The sequence below is a fragment of the Anopheles maculipalpis genome, chromosome 2RL (genome assembly GCF_943734695.1).
Source record: "Anopheles maculipalpis chromosome 2RL, idAnoMacuDA_375_x, whole genome shotgun sequence".
In the NCBI taxonomy this organism is placed as follows: domain Eukaryota; kingdom Metazoa; phylum Arthropoda; class Insecta; order Diptera; family Culicidae; genus Anopheles; species Anopheles maculipalpis.
The window spans coordinates 4,180,496-4,200,372 of record NC_064871.1 but is presented as its reverse complement, the minus strand read 5'-3'; the positions used below and the strand labels follow the sequence as shown (position 1 = coordinate 4,200,372).

Genomic DNA, 19,877 nt, shown 5'->3' with positions numbered 1-19,877 from the left:
CGTACCACCTGTCGTGGGGTGGAAAACATTCGGGGTGTGTTATCGTTCGCAGTCCCCCCACAGCACTGTTCAGTGTGGTGTCGCACCCGAAAGGAGATGGTGCTACTGTTTCTCCTTTGACGCGTCGTGGTCACGGGTTGTGTATGCGTAAACGAAAACCCTTTACGCACCAGTAGGACAAGATAGGGAGAGCGCCCTTATTAGTGTGTGGTAGAGAGATTAAACAACATTGTTTATACTGCCATTCCCAACCAGGAAAAAAGGCATACAGAGCTAGTTGGACCAAGCGAAAAGAAGAAGAAAAACCACTCACACACACACACACACACACACACAAACGCGCGCGCGCATACAGATCAGCCGAACCCCAAAACCCTTCATCGACCTTGCATTGTGTGTCGACCCAGTAGTGCTTGATCGTTCACAATTAGTTTTGCCCAGAGTGTGTGCGTGATTAAAAACGTGATCTCGCCACACTGCTCTAAGATAATAGGAAACGATCAGAAAACATCGTGCATTGTGTTGCGAGAAGACTGTGGCTACTGCGACGAAAAAGTAATCGAAGGTAGAACCCGCCCTTAGATAGTGAGAGTGTGTGATATTGGGCGTGAGGTGGTGAGGTCGTGTTTGTGTGCATATTTTTAATAACGTGCGTTACCAGTGGATACAGTGACAGTTCCGAAAGTAAGAAGAACTTTAATTCCATTTCCTCGATAGTGGTTCTTCCTTAGTAGTGTAGTGTGCAAGGCGCTACGGCCCAGTGTGCAAGGCAAATATTTAAATCATGTGATAAGCGAGTATATTATTTGTTCCCAACCCTATTTCGTTTCACACTTGTTGATGTAAATCGCACATAAGTGATACACTTAATTAAGCAAAAAAAGCTACGCTAATATATATTCAGTGGATAAACCAGTGACGGCGCAATACATATTTACAAACGGCGCTTCGTAGATTTACCCCCTTACTCCTTTGTTCGTGTGTAAGTGTGCGGTCGATTCTCCTTCGAATCGTTTATATTAATCGGAAGAAGGATCACTTTTTTAGATGTGTAAATGCCAGCTTAGTGTATGTTAGGATCGGACATTAAAGTGTTTAAGTGCGTTAAGTATCAGCGTAAAAGCGCGGTTAGGCTTGGAAAGTATTTTGATTGCGCACACAGAGATGGACCCTGCTGTGGCTTGGTATCAGGAGGAACAGGACGGTCCGTCGAAGCTAGTCTGGATGCGCATTTGGGAGACAAACTCCGAACTGTACGGCTCGCTGCACGCTAATTACGGTCCCGGTAGCAATAATGGACAGGAAACGTTAAAGGGTCCGGTATCACGCGGTGGTGGTGGTACGCTGGTCGCTCTCGGTGATCAAAAGCAACACGAGCTGTCGTTTAACAACTCAAACGGGAACAACAACAACAACGGTGTCGGCAATCATCCGCAGCAAACGTCACCCGCAATCGAATCGACGGGGAAGAATACAACCAACAACGGTTCCACCAACACCAGCGATAAACCAACCTGCTTCAGTGGGACCGGTAACGCTGGTAACGCTGCTACACTGGTCAACAGTAGTATACTAAACGGAACCAATAACAACGTCATCACCCCGGCCGGCGGCAATGCGACAAACGGGGGAAACAATAATACGAACAGCAATTGCAACAACAACAACAACAGCAGCACGACGACCGGCGGCACAGGTGGAGAGTTGACAACGGGGGGAGGCGGCGGTAACGGCTGCACCAACAACATAGTCGGCAAGGGTGGATGCGGAACCGGAACCGGTCTAGTCAGTAGCGAGAAGAACTACAATCCGGTGCGCAAGAAACTGGGCAGCATGATGACGGACAATAAGGCCAGCACATTCAACATGAACAAGCAGCATCCACGGCTGATCGGTGTGTACGGTGGATGTCCCTGGCGGCCGCCAAACTTTAAGTACGGCCGAGGAATCATTGGGTGAGTTTGGTTTGTGTATTTTTTCTTTCCACAAAAGTCCAGGAAGTCCAGAAATGGCGAAGCAAGCGACTGCCAAGGTTGTAACACCCGGTGAAGCAGAATGTAAAAGGGAGAACACCCCTTGGGGCCTTTTGCATTTGGAAAGGAAGCCAGGAAGGCAAAATATTACGTTAACTTTTATCTTATCTTTTGTTTAACGTTTCGCGATTCCATAGATCGGGTTGTGCGTATGTGAGCCAGATGTATACGGGGCAGTAGTCAATTTGGGGTTTTTCGTACATTAAAAATACGAGCTTCATGATTGAGGTTTTTACTTATCGTTGTTGTGTTGTGTTAAATGTTTCACTACGACACATTTTTTGCGTGGAAGAAAACAAGCGTTCAGCTGCAAACGGTTGCCGAAATCGTCGAATCCAGCCTGTTGTGTGGTGCTTGCAGACGTGTCCATCACAACACGCGGAAAGCCGCCAAACCCCCAAAACACGCCGAATCTAAACGACGCAATTTTCGGACGAACGGTTTGGATGATGATTGTACACAAGCAGCGGAGAGACGCATATTCCAGAATGTGCACGACGCGGGAGGAAGAACGAGAGCGAATGTAATAATGCTGATTCTTCGGCACTCAGAAGCAGAAAGACAAACAAAACTCGCGACTCGATGACCTTCGCTACATAAAGCGATGCAGGCCGGATTTTGTTTTGCTCTTTGGGGTTGGTTGGCGTATCCCCCACATTTAGCATCCTTCAGCAACATCTCTCGCTCGCAGCGTGAATGCTGCTGTGTAACTTGAGACGGGATAGGAAAAGCGAACAAAAAAAAAACTGAGGTATACTTGTGGCCTCCCCATGCCCCATGCATGATAGCGGCACCGGTTTGTGGTGCAGTTTGGAATTAGACAGGTAAAAGATAGAAGAGGCTTTATGCGATATGACTTCTGTTAGTAAACCTGTAACCTGACTGGCATAAATAGCCAGTGATATTTAAGCCAGAATTGCGTTATCTCCAGATCCAAAATTGATCATGAAGAGTTTTTAGAGTTTCAGACAATCTCGATTGGTATGCAGGTTTGTATGACAAGCTAACAGCACATTAGCTGCCAAACATCAAAGAGCGTTTCTAGTGACTTTCCATCTCTCTTATTTAAGACTCATAATCTACCTGAAGCCATGGAGGACAGAAACTGAAAACCAAGTCAGAAAGCCTAACTATTTCTCTCCTAGAATAGAGTGAATGCATACTCTGCATTATTGAATTATCATCAGCTGGACTTGTTTTTGTATCACAGGATGTTTTGCTATAGAATAAATTATCAGACCCTAAACTAAACACACAAACAATCATTGATAAACGATTATCAGCAAAGTTGCTACACAAAACGGAATCTGAAAATCAACTCACCTGGCGAGGTCTACTCTATTGCAGGGCGACCTGCTGCTGTGACGCAGTAAGGAATGTTTGGAAAGGATGTGAATGATTTGCACCTTTTCGGTGTTTGCCAGCGTTGGCTACTCAACTCTGGAACAAGCTCGGGGACAAACAATAAATGTGCGCATTCTGTTTTGGTTCCCGATCGTCGTGTACCAGCATGCAAACGGGACAGGCAAGTTCGCATGATAAGGACACACGCACACCTGATTGTTATTATACAATTTTGTAGCACTGTATGGTGTAATAAGTGTGTTTGTACGAAACAGAAAGAAAAAACGGCAGGAGTAATATATTCGGTGTTACGGGCCCTATCATCTTCCATATCTATGGGGACGCACTGATAACTGACGGTGGTTATCTGTGCCTTTTGTTATGTGCCTTTCGCTTTCTGCATGTGACTGAATCTACGATTGTCATCTTTGATGATGTAGTTTATTTTCTGTGCAGGAGAGTGAAGAATATTGTTCCTTCGTCTGTCCTTGATTAGTTGGCAAATTTATTTAGAGCAAAACTGCACTCAAGCTAGCACATGTAGAGATAGGAGCAATTCGGTGGCCCTGGTGACAGCGGAGTTAGGCTTTAACACGGCAAAGTCAGATATAAAATCGCTTGAAATCGCTTCGAAGTGAAGGAAGCAAGAAATCGTAAAGCTGAATATAGGTCGCAAAGATCGCGACATTTTCTTCCCTTACTTCTGTAACATATTTCGCAGTTTTCACCCAGTTTAATATTTTCTTTTTGTGTCTCCATTTACGTTAACACATTTCGCTCGAAAAGAAAGCAAAATCCGTGCACCTCACACTGGGGAGGGAGAGGACCTTCATTCACATTCGCGCTACGCGGGCACCACACGGCTTTCAACATTACATAGTATTTCCTGTTGCTACCCCAATCTTCTTGACGTTGTCGTTGGTTGATTTTGTCTCGTGCTGCTGCTGCTGCTGCCTGTCATCCGGCATACGCAAACGTAAGTCGGCAGCAGCAGCAACAAGAAAAAGATTACCTACACGTCCGCGGGCGCGCACGCGGATTATTTTGCGCGATTCTATAATCAGCCGGAACGAATGGTTGGGCCGCTTCTTTTACAAGCTTTTCGCGTTGATGTACTGCTGGCGCGGGAGTGCTGTGTGGAGCCCGGTAATAACGCACAACACGCGGAGCTCACTGTGTGTGTGTGCTCTAGTTTCCAAGTCTTTTTTTTTCCCCAATTTTTGGGGAGGATCTTCTGCTTTTTTTGGTGGGTAAAAAAATGGAAGTGAAGGTTCGGGCGTTATTGATTCTGCATAAGCAATTGTTATGATTTGGTTCGTTATTTTAGCACCTTCCGTTTGGCCTGTTGCGTTTCCGGCAAGACGAACAAGACACACACCCGCATTATGATGGTTGGGAGTCGTTTACGAAAGCACACTCTACACCTCTTGGTGGACAGTGATAGGCAAATGGTTTCGAAATATGCGAGAAGAAACCGTGCATATGTGTGTGTGTGTGCTTTGGTGTGTGCACTCTTATCATTAGCATGTGGTAGCTAATGTTGACCTTATAGTGTTGCTGCCTTACATTAGTTTTTACTGCGGCTAGTGAGACTCCGGAGAGCTGTTTCGTTTCGGGTGGGATACTGATAAGATTGTTGAAATTTTTTGTTAGCTTTCATGTGGACATTGCAAGCATTTATGTATCGAATTCTCCATTTTGAACTTGCAGTGCAGCTTAAACGGTCATGTAATTATTGGGAACGTACTGTGTGCAATACTAAACAAACATGCATGCCAAGAGGAGCGTCTACTTGTCCAACGACACTGAATCTGTCCCCATTTCAAGGATGTGTTGAAGCTCAGGAAGAAGTCATGTAGCAGACAGTCCTTCAACCACCGCTGCGGATGTCGGTATCGAGCGATGATGGGAAAAAGTCGCATAATGAAGCATGTAAATAACACCAACATGTTATCGCAGGATGTCTAGATGTTTGCCTAGATACCGGTAATAAGATATTGCCAATTTATTCCTTACGGCCTCGATATATGCGACACCAAAGAATAGGAATATAATAGGATCAAGATCACTACTGTTTACTCGTTTCGAGAAAGATTATTATAAGACGCACGAGCACTGAGAAACGTCACACAAAAGTGATCATTCGATGCTGTCCTATTTTGTATGATACTACTCTAAAACATGGGAATTGTCGGGGAACCTCCACTGTACATTAAAATGTCAAGTAGAGCAGTGGTTAATACACCGAAACGTCGTGAAGAATTACAAAAAGAGCAATGAGAAACTCATGTTCAATTGACTGTTCGTGTTACAATGACACGCGACATACCGAGGCCTCCCAATTCTCTGTGGGAGATTTTGGTTTTTGGCTTTTGTTGTTGTTGTACATTTAAAATTGTAGTCCACTTCTCGCTGTGGATCAGCTCGCCGCACACTACACCTCTAGTGATGAGGGTGACAGAATAGAAACACCACAACAACAGCAGCAGAAAGATTACTACCGCACGACGGTGTCCGTCCTTGTCATGTTGATGAACCGGAAACGATACGCTTACGTTTCTGTCGAGGTATTGCTAGCGAGAGCACAAGGAGGGTGCCGTCTACTCGCTGTGATTTGAATCCGGATGACATTGTGACGTCACGTTGGTGTAGTGTATCGAGTTGATGCTGGGTGAGCAACCACTGCTTCGTTGAACGGATCCGAACGATACCAACGAACATGGCTGTGTGGCTATTATGCGTATACTAATGACTTGATGAACAGTGAGTAAAAATGTCTCGTGTTTACAGGTGACAAATAGTGTACCTTCATGTGGATGCGTCCGACACACATTGACCGGTGTTTTTCTTGTGTTTTTTTTTTCTTGTAGGTTTAACACTCCTCTAAATGTTGCAACAACACGCACGGATGCAGATGATTGATCACATCCTCCGATCGAAACTTTCCCACCTTCTTTTCGATTTCTAATGCAAATAGTAAGGCGCACTCTCGAGATGACAATAGGTTTAGCGGTAAAGCGAACCGATCGAGTCTTTGCATATAAAGGTGCCTCTCGATTGCGTCAATGATAAATGGCACCTTGGGACACGCACCCCTCGCGCACACAAGAGTCGTATCTGATCTCAGTTACTACGCAGCCTTAAATGCATCGTCTTTCTGGCGACACTGGTTCTGCACGCAAACAGCTGATGCTACTTAGCTTACTTCGAAAATAAAAAATGGGGTAAAAGGAGGAAGCTTCTCGCTGCTGCTTCTCCTGCCCAAATCCAGCCATCAACCACGTACAATGTACGTCAAAGGGAAGCCTTGTTGTGGCTCAGGAAACAGACGTAAGACAACAACCCTGCTAACGAACTGCTCTGTAGCGTGTACCAAAGGGTTGAGGGAAGTTCGTGCCCGGAGGATATGCATTCTCGTGCGGTGGGCGGTCTGTTTGTCCAGTTGTGTTTGTCCGCACCTATGCCGCACGGTGTTATAATAGCTACTGTGTGCGTGTGGGTGATGGGTCTATTTTTTGCACAGTTTTTGTGCTTTCATTTTCTTCCCCAAAGTTCGAGGTTGTTGTTTTCCCGAACCAGGGCAATGATCGTCATGATCTTGTTAGAGAGCGTGTTATATGGGCATTCGATACTGTCCACTATGAATAAATGTCATACACGACGCGTTCCTCACTGTTGTGATGTGATGTGAACGTGATGTGGAAAGAATACCTTAGATTGTTTGTACCTGATCAGGATGTCAGATTTTTGAAGCAATATGTCATGTTTTCCAATGTTGTTTCTTATCGCTCAGCTGAATTGTTGTATAGACTTTTTTATAGTTTTGGATTGTTTGTTTTATAAGCCCGAGAAGACTAGCAACGATTGGCAAAACAACAGCTGTTTAAGTAAGATCCAGTCGCCGGAACATTCTACTGTTTTAGTAGAGGGGTGCAAAAACAGTTGTCGCATGATCACCTTGATCGAGTTCGAGATTCAGGCCCATTATGATTGGATTGATTTTTACTTTGACGATTAAAAAAAATGTGCTAAAATTAAGCCTTTCCCGTAATTCTAGCACAACTTGTTTGCGTTTGGGTTTTGTGGATCAATTAGCTAACGACGACGCCAAAAGATTTGTGCACTAATTGTAAATGTTAATTGGGCAACAAAAGGTTGAAGAAATTTACACAACCCCCCCCCCCCCCCCCCCCCCTTAATTGTTTGAATGGGGGGTAGGCGATATCAATGAAAGGAAAATGCACACGGAAACACGTGTGTGTGTAGTTGGAACTGCAAAAGGGCAGCAAGCAAGTCGAGCCAGCCAGTCGTCGTATAATTCGTCCAACGGTCGGCTAGTCAATGGTGCGCCCTTTTCACCACCACCATGCGTCGTATTTCGCGTGCGTCTCGTTGCGGTCCCCAGAAGAGGCCGGCCGGAAACGCACCGTGTTGCAACTGCAACACCACCAACTCGGTCTCTAATCATTGGAGCGTTTTGTGCAGCGTTTTATTTTATTGTGTGTGCATAAGGGTTCATCATCACCCAACTGCCGGCCACGTACACTACACTCCGTAACTTATTAACTTATTTTTCTTTCGCCACGATATCGCATGGTTGTGTGTGGCTGTAGGCAGTGGAAACAGGTGAAAGGAACGATCATCCGGCAGTGTTGCGGATCTAGGGAAAAAGAGCTTAACGTAAAATGAGGTTTCTTTTCTTTTTAGCTTTACTTATATGCTTTCTCCACAGTTCCTCTCTTTTGGCTGGTTACGGCCCAAAACGTACTGAAGAGGTGTGATCTTTCTTTTTGGGGTGTTGCAGCATTAGCAGCTTGTGTGTATGTGTGTTTTTGGGATGAGATTTATAATGAAAATCGTTTTATCTGTATTTCATTAACACGAATCTCCTGTGTACACGAATGGATACAATAATAATCAATCGGGAAGAGTTAAATTGGTTAAATTGAGTTAAACAAATAGAAAACGAAACAAACGAGAGAATCGAAAACACCAATCCCTTTTTTTTTCCTTCGTTTAAATTAAAAGATTCATTATGTACGCCAGATTGTGTGAGGATTACGACGACGAGGACGCGCTTACCAATTGGCATTGGCTATTTGAAGCGATCCGATGATGAATCAACGGCGGCGTTAGATTAAACACTATCGTTTATCCCCAAATTCGTGTACAATTAATTACAACAGGTGGTTGAAACACATACACCCAAAAACACAATCTTTGTGTGGATGCCTCGTCCCCGGAAAGCAGTTGGGAAAAATCACATTCCACATAAAAACGATAAAGCTCCAACCCACCCTTATCAATTGGTAAATTTGAACACGTTGAAGATCATTCTGCTTGCTAATCGTTCAAGTAGAAAGGTGAAGTACGAAATAATAACAATCCCTTACATGCTGATAAGACTGAATTGCGCCTAATTTCTTCTTGCTGGACTCAATCCACCTCCGTTTAAGCCTTATTTTAATATTAATGTTTGAAGTTTGTGAGCCTATATTCTGTTTGCTACTGACGACACCACCAGAAACAGGTGGCCACATGGAGTTTTCCTTCCATATTTTACCCACCGTACGCAACCAAGAATGTTCGCTCGTGTTCGTACGCACGTTGTCGGTTGAGGTTCATTTGTTTATGAATCATCTGCCGTTTTAAAAATTCGACCCACCACGTGCGCTTGCTGCTGTGTAATAATGGGAACGAATTGATGCTGTTTTTTTTTGCGCACGACGTCGTTTACGCCTTCTCACACGAAAGAGAGAGATTTGCTGGTTTGTTTGAATAGAAATCGTACTGCTGTGGGCAGTATTGGACACAACAAGCGCAATTTCTATGAGTAAGTGAGCAAGATTCTCGTGTTTTTTTTTTCTTCGAATAGAAAATAGACGAAGAACCTCACGGATCTTCAACTGCTTCGTTATATCAACCGTGCATTTTAATGTCTCGAGATAATTATTTGAATATTCGATGCATATTTTGTTTCCGTAACTGGAAATTGCAATCCCGGCGACGACTTTCAACCCAAGAAGATTGTTGACACTCTTTCCCAGAGCTTCTCAAGTCATATTTGAGTACAAATTGCTCTTGTTTTGTCCGACACTGTACACTATGCGGTAACGGGAACCACAATGCGATCATCATCATCATCATCCGGTCGTTTATCAAGTCGAGGGATGTGTTTGTGTTGCGTGCGAACTTGAGACGTAACACAGCGCACCAGTTTAAGGAATTTTCTTTTGAAGGTCGTCCGATGAGATATTGTGCAGATGTATGGAGAACATAACACCCTGAATACTCTTACGGAACAGTATTCTAGCAGTTTGTAGTTGCAAATGGATTAAATATCTTGATCATATACTAACGAGAACTTCCCTTATTTTTGTTTTTGTCATCCACAGATTGCACCAGGAGATAGAACAGTTTTATGCGCACATGATCGCAACACCGACCGAGCACGCCCTCCGAGTGAAGGTGGTAAGCCGGATAGAACAGATCGTGCTGAATCTCTGGCCCTCGGCAAGGGTTGAAATGTTTGGTTCATTCCGAACGGGACTCTATCTACCAACTAGCGATATTGGTAAGTTTTGTCGGTAATATACATATGTTCAGCATGTTTGTAAGCCTTACTAGCAATCAACCTTTACCTCTCAAATCCTACAGATCTGGTTGTAATCGGACAATGGGTTAATTTGCCATTACGAACGCTCGAGATGGAACTGATTAATCAAGGCATCGCCGAACCTAACTCCGTCCGAGTGCTCGATAAAGCGTCCGTGCCGATAGTGAAGCTAACCGATCGACAGACACAAGTCAAGGTGGACATTTCCTTCAACATGGAATCAGGCGTACAGTCGGCAAAGCTGATCAAGGGCTTCAAGCGCGAATATCCGGTGCTGGAGAAGCTGGTGCTAGTGTTGAAACAGTTCCTGCTGCAGCGTGATCTTAACGAGGTGTTTACCGGTGGCATTTCTTCCTACTCGCTGATCCTGATGTGCATTAGCTTTCTGCAGCAGCATCACCAAAAGCCAAACGCATGCTCAAACTTGGGCGTACTGTTGATCGAGTTCTTTGAGCTTTACGGTCGCAAGTTTAACTACATGAAGATTGGTGAGTAGATTAGGTGTTACTGTAGGACTTTAGTGGGGTAATAATTGATTTTAACTACCATTTTATAGGGATAAGTGTAAAATCCGGACGGTACATACCAAAAGAGGAGCTGCAGCGAGAGATGATCGATGGGCATCGACCGAGCTTGCTGTGTATAGAGGACCCACTAACGCCAGGCAATGATATTGGTCGTTCTTCCTATGGTAGGTTACTGCTAAAAGATGGAAAATGTTTTAGCAGTTTTTACTAATTTACTCCTCATTCCCTCACAGGAGCACTACACGTGAAGCAAGCGTTTGAGTACGCGTACATCGTGCTCGTACAAGCCGTGCTACCGTTGGACAAGAATCTAAACGATTGCAATCGACAAAGCATACTGGGCCGAATAATACGCGTTACGGACGAAGTGATCGAGTATCGCAAGTGGATAAAGGACACGTTCGAAGAGAAACTGACCCGGCAACCTAGCTTACAGCCGCTTACAACGACGACAGTTCTGCTAGGCGACCATTACCTACAGCAGCAAGCAGCGGCAGCACCACGTCACATACCTCAGCAACCGGCCATCATTCATCACATCCAGCAGCAGTATCCCCGGCACGTCATCCGAAGGCGACCGAGCTCGTCGAGTGTGGAGCTGTCCGAGGAGAGTATGGACAGCGATGGAGGTGGCGCTAGCGGGGACTTTCACTGCAACAGCACGTCGACGACCGCCCGTGATATTTCGCCGTCATCGTCCGCAGCTGGCCTAACGACCCGTTCGCCACCGATCGAGCTGCACGAGTTGAATGGTGGTGGTCCGCCGGCCGGCACGATCATGATGCTCTCGACGACGACGGCCCATCCGCACGACCTGCTAATAGAGGAGAACAATATGCTAAACATGACGCACCATCAGCACCAACAGCAGCAGCAACAACTGCCGACGGACCCAAACAACAGCAGCAGCAGTATCGTCGTCGATGCACAGGTGATCAACTACAACAACGTAAGTAACAAGCGGCCAGCAACGCGCAATACGATAATAAAGCATTTGCGGAAAGATGCACGATCCCAATGTTGTTTTACCTCTCGGTAGATGAACAATCGTCGCATCGTACGCGAATCATCGAATCAGCACCAGCAGCAGCAAATTGTTAGCGGCAACAAGACAACAACGCTGTACAGTCGCAACAGTGTGGAGCGGATCCCATCGACAGGAAACAGTATGGTCAATGGTGGCAATGGCAATAGTAATGCCGCTTATAGCATGCAGCCTCATCATCAGCAGCAGCAACAGCAGCAGAACAACAATGGATTGATACGTCACAACAGCAAAAGCCGACGGTCAGCCTCGAGCATGCTCAAAATGGCCACCAACACGACCAACCCGGCCTCGTACCCTTCCTCCGATGTAAGCAATAATAGTCATAGTAGTAGTAATAGCCACCTAGTCGCCGGTATGGTTGTAAATGATGAAAACAATCTGCACTACCACCATCACCAACACCACCGTTCGGCCAGTCCGAAAGTGGCCACAGCGGCAACCGTCGTTGTCGGTGGAATGCCCCTACTACCGTCGAATGCGCTCGCCGGCAGCAATATGGTAATAATGGCTCCGGGTAGTGGAGGTGCCAATAGTAGTTCGGTTGTGCCCAGTGCAGCAGGCATTAGCGTTAATTCCTCTAGCAATAGCAGCAACAGCAGCAGCAGCAGCAGTAGTAGTAGTGGCAGTAACAAAAAAACCTCCCACAGTGGTACAAATTCCTCCAAGCGCAAAAAGACTGTATCGCCCGGGGAGAAGAAGAGTGGCAGTGGTGCTGGTCCGATGGCGGTGACGACGGGACCAATTAGCTTTGGGATGGCGATGACGGCTGCCGGTACACCAGGAGCGACTGGCAGCGGTGGTAGCACGGTAACGTCGGCCACCATGGATAGCCGATGATAGCCATCCGTGGTAGGGGCGGCTTACCTGCAAAGGTTCCGCTACTATCACTATTAAACAATTTGCAACAACCACACACACACACACGCCGCACCACTCTAAGTTGCTTGCTTCCAGATTTGATTGAATTTGGAAAATGTTTGAATGGGGAAAAATGAATAATGCGCTTCATTGTGGTCGCGCTAGGCAGCGATCCAGCAGTAGTATGGAGCGTCTCGAAAACACCGAATGTGATGCGTGGGAATATTTGAGGGTAGTAGTAGTAATATTAGTCTATATCGGGTAGTGGAGCGATAGTTGTACGACATAATCGACGACGTACGGGACCGGCGCAAGTATCCGTATACTTCGGGCAAGAGATTTAAACCGCGCAACTCAATTTACATTCACACTCACTAGCCAAGCTACACACACACACACACACACACACACACACACACACACACACACACACACACACACACACACACACACACACACACACACACACACACACACATTACCTACGTTTATTCGTATATTATTAATCGATTTACTTGCCTATTATTTGCTGCCATTACAAACGGCTGTTACAATATATCCTAAACCCCGTTTCTCTCAATTGTTCCGGGTGCTGCTGATGGTTTTTTTTGTTGGATTGATTTTTCCACTCCAAAACCTGCACTCTTAACCATTTACAACTGATTGGCATGTGTTTTGATCCTTTATTACCACCTGCTTTTGGCATACAAAGCAGCAATACAAAAGTCTCTTTTACGCAGATATTGTTCGATGGCTTTATCTTGGCTGTATCGAACTTACTCTACTACCTTGTTCTTCTTTTTAACTCGTTAACGTGTCCTTTCTGTAAGAATTGTCATGTTTTAGTGTTCGATATATCTTGCTTTTGTATTCGTTTATCTTTTTTTTTTCTTTCTATTTTTGAAGACTCATTTTCGTTGCTTGTATCTTTTATATTGCTGTCTTGTTCTAGAACAATAGCCGGTGCACTGACGGCTAAGACTTCAATACGATAACGACATAGTGAATTGGTAGTACACTACAGTTCTTCGTTATACTGCGAAAACAAACAAAAGAACTACTACAAGAGCACCGCGTGTTACACTAAATAGGTATAAGTAGCTACGTAAAAGCACGAATGTTTTGTTAAGTGAGTTGATAATCGAAAAAAGGGTTTCGCAAATGTTGCAGTGCCGAAACACTGGTAGACGATAAGAGAGGACACAATGTCCAGTAAGAGTTTCGTTTTCCATGTATGTGTGCTGTGTGTGACTTTGTTAATCGACTGTTGTAGGAATGAAAGAGCGTGCTTAGGACACGAAAAACAAGCAAAAAGCGATACAGATGTTTGACGCCAGGAGTTAGTGGTATGCATAAAAGAGGGATAAATTATTTGCACGCCAATAGAGAGGGTGAGAGAGAGAAAAACCTGTATGTAAAGTTTTTTTTTTTCTTCTGTTTCCTATTCTTTTTCCCATGTGCGTGTGCTGTACAATGTAAATATGATAATATCCACCAAACCCAGTTCCCTTTCCCAGTAGAGATGGCTTTGCTCGTTTAAAAAAAAATAATACTGCTACAAAAAAAGAACTACTACCATTGTACGGAAACACTTATTGCTTCTTTTGCTGATACTATCATCAGTTAGGAGGACACAGCAAATCGTACTGAGAGACAAACCCGGTACCCAGTTGTGATTTATAGCTTGCTCTAGGCATTGGTGGCAGATCACTGATCTTGTTTCACTGCTCGCATACCTGCCTTTTTAATGGCTTATTACAAAAAAAGACTTACTATAAAGTATATCGTTTACTGATTTATTAATTTGCGGCTAATTTTCTCAAATTTTGCGCTGTCTCGTTCCCTCCACCGGTAATGTGTGCGTGTGGGGATGGATTAACAACAAACACAAGCCACCACTACTCGATGCTACAAAAAAAACAAACAGAAACAATAGTAACGAAAATACACTCCACACATCTGCCTAAACATAGTTTACGTGTGTAGTTTTAGGAAAGGAAGGTAAAAATCCCATCATACAGGCTAATAACAAGCGTTAATGTTCCGATAGCAAGAATAGTTGAAACCAATCAATACGTAAGACAAACACAGGCCACAAAACACTCTCTAGTGGGGTTCAAAAAGCTACGTAACATAGCACACAAACCCCCAATCATGATCAAACTGCCATTAACGATTTGTGTGGGGAAAGGATTTTATCACAAACAGAGCAATGTTAAGGGGTTTGTTTTCCTGGCAGAAAATGCATTTACGATACTTATAGCGAAGCGCGCGTGGTGGCGGTTGTGAAGGACATCGAAGGTTGCGTTAATGAAAAAGCCTCTGCCGTGGGTGATCCTCTGATGTCCTTGCACCGATCGATAGAGGCGAGCAATTTCACTCCAAATCATGTACACACCAACTAGTACTGTTACACGGTTTTTAGTGTAGGTAATTAAAACCCGCAAACAAGTCCGGAGGATGGGCTTATAGAGTTAACCCGATGGAAGGACACAGCCGATTTTGAATTAAAAAAGAGAGAAAAAAAACAAAAAGTAGTATGTAAGTGGAATAACCGGGAAAAAGTCTCTATATCCTCATTAGCAAAGTGATTTTCTTTCCTTTGAGCAGACGTTGTTTGGTGTTTAAGCTTAAGCTATACTACTCCCGCCCCTCGATTTAATATATGTGTTGCCAAACGAAAAATGATCCCCATTTTGTTGTGACGAATTTCTAACAAATGCGTTTGCGTAGCTAGTAATGTGTGATGTGACCACCTCTTCAATTTGATGTGGTCAATATGGAGATAATCAAAAAAGCAACCACAAAAAAAAAAAACATTCAAATCGATACCCACCCCGTAGAGGCAGAGCAGAGCAACAAGACCGCCCCAACATCAGCAACAACAGGAACACATAATTTAAGACTCTCACACAACACGGCACGACCCTCTTTTCTAATTAGTAGCGACGTGGGCGAAACAGTAAAGAACGAAACATAGGGAAAAACACAGCAGAAGCAGCAACAACAAAAAAAAAAAAACACAACAGAAACCAGTCATTTTGAGTACAAACAATGCACCTGTATAATTTATATCTGTAAAGTAATAATCTTAGGACGCCGTAAGAGCCGTGTGTACATATATACCGAAACTGAACAGAATGTGACGTAAATAAATAAAAAAAAAGACGATTTAAAAAAATACACCCTGGTTATGGCACAGAAAATGCCAAACAGGAAAGGAATATCTTGAGTGACTATTTTTTTTTCTTTACTTCGAGACTACGAGAAAGAAGGAGATTCCAGTTCTCGTACCGGAATTTGTTTCGGTATCGCGAGTAATTTATGATTGTCGTCGTTGTTTCGCGTGCCCATTCCAAGATAGTAATGTTCGCGAAAGTTGAACTTCGGTAATGACGTCAAATAATCCCCTTTAATGATTGTGGGGTCTTGACGGATGATTTTGTTACCTCCGGTGTGGTGTGTACGCGACCCTGCATTGCATGCGCCACTTTTTATCACGAATCGTACAACCCACCGGCAGCACCTACAGCAATGTGAATGCGCGGGGCGGCAAGGCCGTGTAGTAAGATTAGGACCAGGTTTTACGGTCCAAAGCGACCAATCTTCGATTAGTGCTCAGTTGTCGAGTGTCGGTCGTGCGACGCGGTTTTCGATTTATTAGAAGTCGATCGGACGTGTGTTCGGACGTGTGGAATATCATACGCAGATTAAGTTTCGGGTACAACAGGGTAAGCCGACGAACAATCCCCTCTCTACGATTGCGTTATTTAATTAGCTTTCGGTATGTAAATAATTAAACCACCGAACCACCAAAAGTGCGCCCGGTCGCTGCCAAACGTGTACTTTGGCCCCATCACCTTCAGTTGTCGAAGGAGTATAGCCGATAGGCGTGTCCGATTGCGGCGCTGACCGGTTGGTAGGTGACTTATCTTATCGGGAAAATTTTACAATTACTGGCACCCGCCGAGTACCGTCAAGTTGGGTATAATGGGACAGCTAATGCCGGGGGGCGTCACGTCTAAGCAGCGGTGGTAACCTTTACCCTTTTTCACGGGTGAGAGCAACACACGTGGGCAGCGTACGGATACGCGTGCTAGAAGAAATTATTGTGCAATTTTAAAATTTAATATTAATTCCGGCAAATGTCATGCTCGGTGAAACGCATTATATTTTTTGGTGTTTTTGTTCGCTGAATGAAAGTAGGCCAACCGTCGTGATTTTTCGCCGTTTGTTTTTTTACTACTCTCTACGAACGAACCGGATTCGCTAGCAATTTGGAGGCTCGTCCGCCGTTTGCATGTGTTTGTGTACGGTGTATGACGTCCGGACATGCCCAGCCCACATATCTGTGCAACGTAGGAGCTTGCTAGGGCAACTAATAAGGGAGCTTCTTTCACTGTAGTATCATAAATTTTAGTGCTTTGTTTACAAATTTCATTAAAAGAGGTCCAAAATAATGCATCAATTACCAAAAGTGAGCAATTTGGAGAGCTTCTTATCTTATTAACACCTTACTAGCGCGCCACATTTAAATTTGAACGCTGGGTTTGTATGCATCGCTCCATGACGTCAGCAGTCGGCTTTATTGTAAAGCGTCCTGTGAAGAAAAGCATAATTTAAAAATGTTGATGTATTTTCCTCTTGGAATTAGTGTGCATTAATTTAATGTGGCTTTTTTATCGTTTCCAAGAGCACCAGAAATATTTTTACCAAAAGAAATATAATACAACAACGCTTGATTTAATGCGCCATGTAAACAAACGCATCTGTGTTCTAATTGACATGCGTGCGTCAGTGAGGTGCGTTTTTTTCGCCTTACTTCCTGACTGTCAACGTGTGTCGTAGGAAGACAAATTGGCCGGAACCGAAGCGCCGGGAACTTGCGTTGGTCACCGGAATTGTCGCGCCCATCACCGGGACCGGCGGCGGCTGCGGATAGTTGTGATGGTCAGCAAAAGTAGGTGCAAAGCGTCATAAGCGTCCTTACTTGCTGCCCGCTGGCAAAGTGTCCCCGGGGTTCAAGGCGCCCCACGAAGAGGTGATAACAAATTACCAACGATCTCGCGCCAAGCCGGTTTAACGAATGGTGGACGAAAAGGGGGGATGGTTGGTACAGACGGTTGGGGGGCGCCAGGGGAGACATGTGTTTGTTTCTGTTATTAGTAGGCCGGTTATAACAGTGAAGGAATGTCGTTTTCGCGACAAGCAGCAGCAGCAGCAGCCGCAGTTTGCTGACTCAGCTGTCTCGAGTTTCATGCGTTCGTTCGTCTGCATGACCAGCGCATCATCATGATAACGTGGACACGGTGATAAGTTCTACGACACACCTTCTTGGCAGGGTTCTTCGGTGGCAGCCACACGTGCAACGCAGTGGGGATCAGCCAGCGCGCGGGACAAGTCCCTCATTCATCCGCGACCGCGAGTGTGACATTATGCAACGCACGTACACAGACGAGAAGTGGCGGTCGATACATAACAACGTGTGCTAGAATTGTGCGGCTGTGTGCCAAGTTATACGAGCCAGTCGGTGGTAGCAGTGTGAGGTGACCGACCGTCCGATTCACTGAGCTGCAATCGGCTGAACGCTTCAGTAAGGCAACGAGAGGCAGAAGAAGAGGCGGCTGCACACATTCGGCATGGCTTCCGTGGAGCGCAGCAGATTGATTGGCGTGATTGATGCAGGCACGAATAGTGCGGGGTTTGTGGTAAGGGAGGAGACGTGTTTGACACGTGTCTTTTGCAGCTGGCGTCAAGTTTGTTTGTAACGAAACGCTTGCTTTGCTCTTCTTAGATTTTCAAACTACCGGAATTTGAGGAGATTGCATCGCACCAAATTCGCATCACGCAGATTGTCCCACGCGACGGTTGGACTGAGCACAATCCGGTGGAAGTGTTGGAAGCGGTACGGCTCTGTGCGGTGGAAGCATGCCACCAGGTGGAAAAGCTCGGATATCTCGTCAAAGATATCGCCGCCATCGGTATTACGAACCAGCGGGAAACGACTGTCGTGTGGGACAAAAACACCGGAGAACCTTTGTACAATGCCATCGGTAAGGAACAGGTTAGCAAATAACGTCGGTAGGAAATTGACCAACCACTTTTTTTTGCCACCTTCCCAGTATGGAACGATATACGGACGGATAAAACGGTCGATCGAGTATTGGCCCGGTTACCGGAACAGAACCACAATCATTTCCGGGCATTATCTGGTCTCCCGATTTCTCCCTACTTTTCCGCCCTGAAACTGAACTGGCTCAAGGACAATGTGGTGGCAGTACGGAAGGCGTGCCGGGAGAAACGTTGCTACGCCGGTACGATCGACACGTGGTTGGTGTGGAACTTGACCGGTGGTCCACATGGTGGTGCATTCGTGACGGACGTAACCAATGCCTCCCGGACGCTTCTGATGAACATCGAAACACTGCACTGGGATCCGTTGTTGACGAAAACGTTCTCCGTTCATCCGGACATGTTGCCGGAGATTCGGAGCTCGTCGGAGATTTACGGGAAGGTGAAGGATAGCAGTGTGCTGGATGGTATTCCGATCAGTGCTATACTTGGCAACCAGCAGGCAAGTCTCATCGGGCAGCGATGCTTGAAGGAGGGACAGGCAAAGAATACTTATCGAAGGGGATGCTTCTTGCTGTACAATACAGGCACGAGGGTAAGTGTGGAGGTTGGTGCGGATCAAGCGTAGGGGAGACCTGTGAGTGGTTTAATCTGATTTGTCTTTTATAGTGCGTTCAATCAACACACGGCTTGGTGACGACAGTAGCGTACCAGATGGGACGGAATGCACCGCCGGTGTACGCGCTGGAAGGGTCGGTTGCGGTAGCCGGTGTTGCCATGAACTGGCTGCGCGATAACCTTAAAATAATCAAGGACATCAAGGACTCCGAGCAGGTAAGTGGCATTTGAATGACATTCAAACGAGAGCTCTAGTTGGATGGAATCTTTTTCCATGTAATCGGTTTGCATTATCATTGGTGTGATAAAGATAATTTAATGCATAATTGTACGATGAATTGGTTGCTTATGTATGTAAATTAGATTGCCAGACGCTTTGTAAACAGAAAAGATCAAAAGATGGTTGTAAAGTAATTTGTGGCAATAATGGATGCTTCTTTGAAGTTCTACTACTTATCATCTGATTCAATCCGTCAGCGCCATCTGTCAACAAAAGTGTGTTTGACGGTTGTTTATATCGTAAGTGATACTGAGCAAGCTGGTCCGAGTGAAATAACTAGTTTGCTTGAAAGTTTGTGTTTCCTGTGGAAGGAAGGTTTCGAAGTCGTTTGAAATGATAACTCGTGATACAACGTAATTCTACTAAACGATGGTTTATTGTGTAGCGACTCGCCTGGCTCGGACGCGTTGATCATGTCATAATAATGACGCGTGTCCATGCAGTTTCGTATTACGTAGACGTTGTTAAAAAAAGACCTGAT

At 45.1% G+C, this 19,877-nt stretch overlaps 2 protein-coding genes across 2 annotated transcripts in view; both read left to right on the top strand.

Annotated features, from left to right (window-relative positions):
• Window positions 1–1,164: 1,164 nt before the first annotated feature.
• LOC126559694 (non-canonical poly(A) RNA polymerase protein Trf4-1-like) lies at window positions 1,165–12,487 on the top strand. The gene is made up of 6 exons (XM_050215862.1): window positions 1,165–1,955; window positions 9,773–9,951; window positions 10,035–10,481; window positions 10,550–10,684; window positions 10,754–11,469; window positions 11,560–12,487. The coding sequence occupies exons 1-6, from the start codon at window positions 1,165–1,167 to the stop codon at window positions 12,403–12,405; spliced, it is 3,114 nt and encodes a 1,037-aa protein (XP_050071819.1). The 3' UTR covers window positions 12,406–12,487.
• Window positions 12,488–18,023: 5,536 nt separating this feature from the next.
• The window catches only part of LOC126557619 (glycerol kinase), a 164,471-nt gene continuing 162,617 nt past the window's right edge, over window positions 18,024–19,877 (top strand). Inside the window, exons 1-4 of the mRNA XM_050213460.1 lie at window positions 18,024–18,134; window positions 18,221–18,479; window positions 18,549–19,093; window positions 19,168–19,332. Of these exons, the coding sequence (XP_050069417.1) occupies window positions 18,066–18,134; window positions 18,221–18,479; window positions 18,549–19,093; window positions 19,168–19,332 (1,038 nt within the window). The 5' untranslated portion in view covers window positions 18,024–18,065. The remainder of the gene's footprint in view (window positions 18,135–18,220; window positions 18,480–18,548; window positions 19,094–19,167; window positions 19,333–19,877) is intronic.

Excerpts from the sequence above, each read along its gene's own strand:
- LOC126559694 (XM_050215862.1), top strand. The coding sequence starts at position 1,165 with ATGGACCCTGCTGTGGCTTGGTATCAGGAGGAACAGGACGGTCCGTCG. Across the intron at positions 1,956-9,772 it reads TACGGCCGAGGAATCATTGG|ATTGCACCAGGAGATAGAAC; the intron begins GTGAGTTTGGTT and ends TGTCATCCACAG. Across the intron at positions 11,470-11,559 it reads AGGTGATCAACTACAACAAC|ATGAACAATCGTCGCATCGT; the intron begins GTAAGTAACAAG and ends ACCTCTCGGTAG.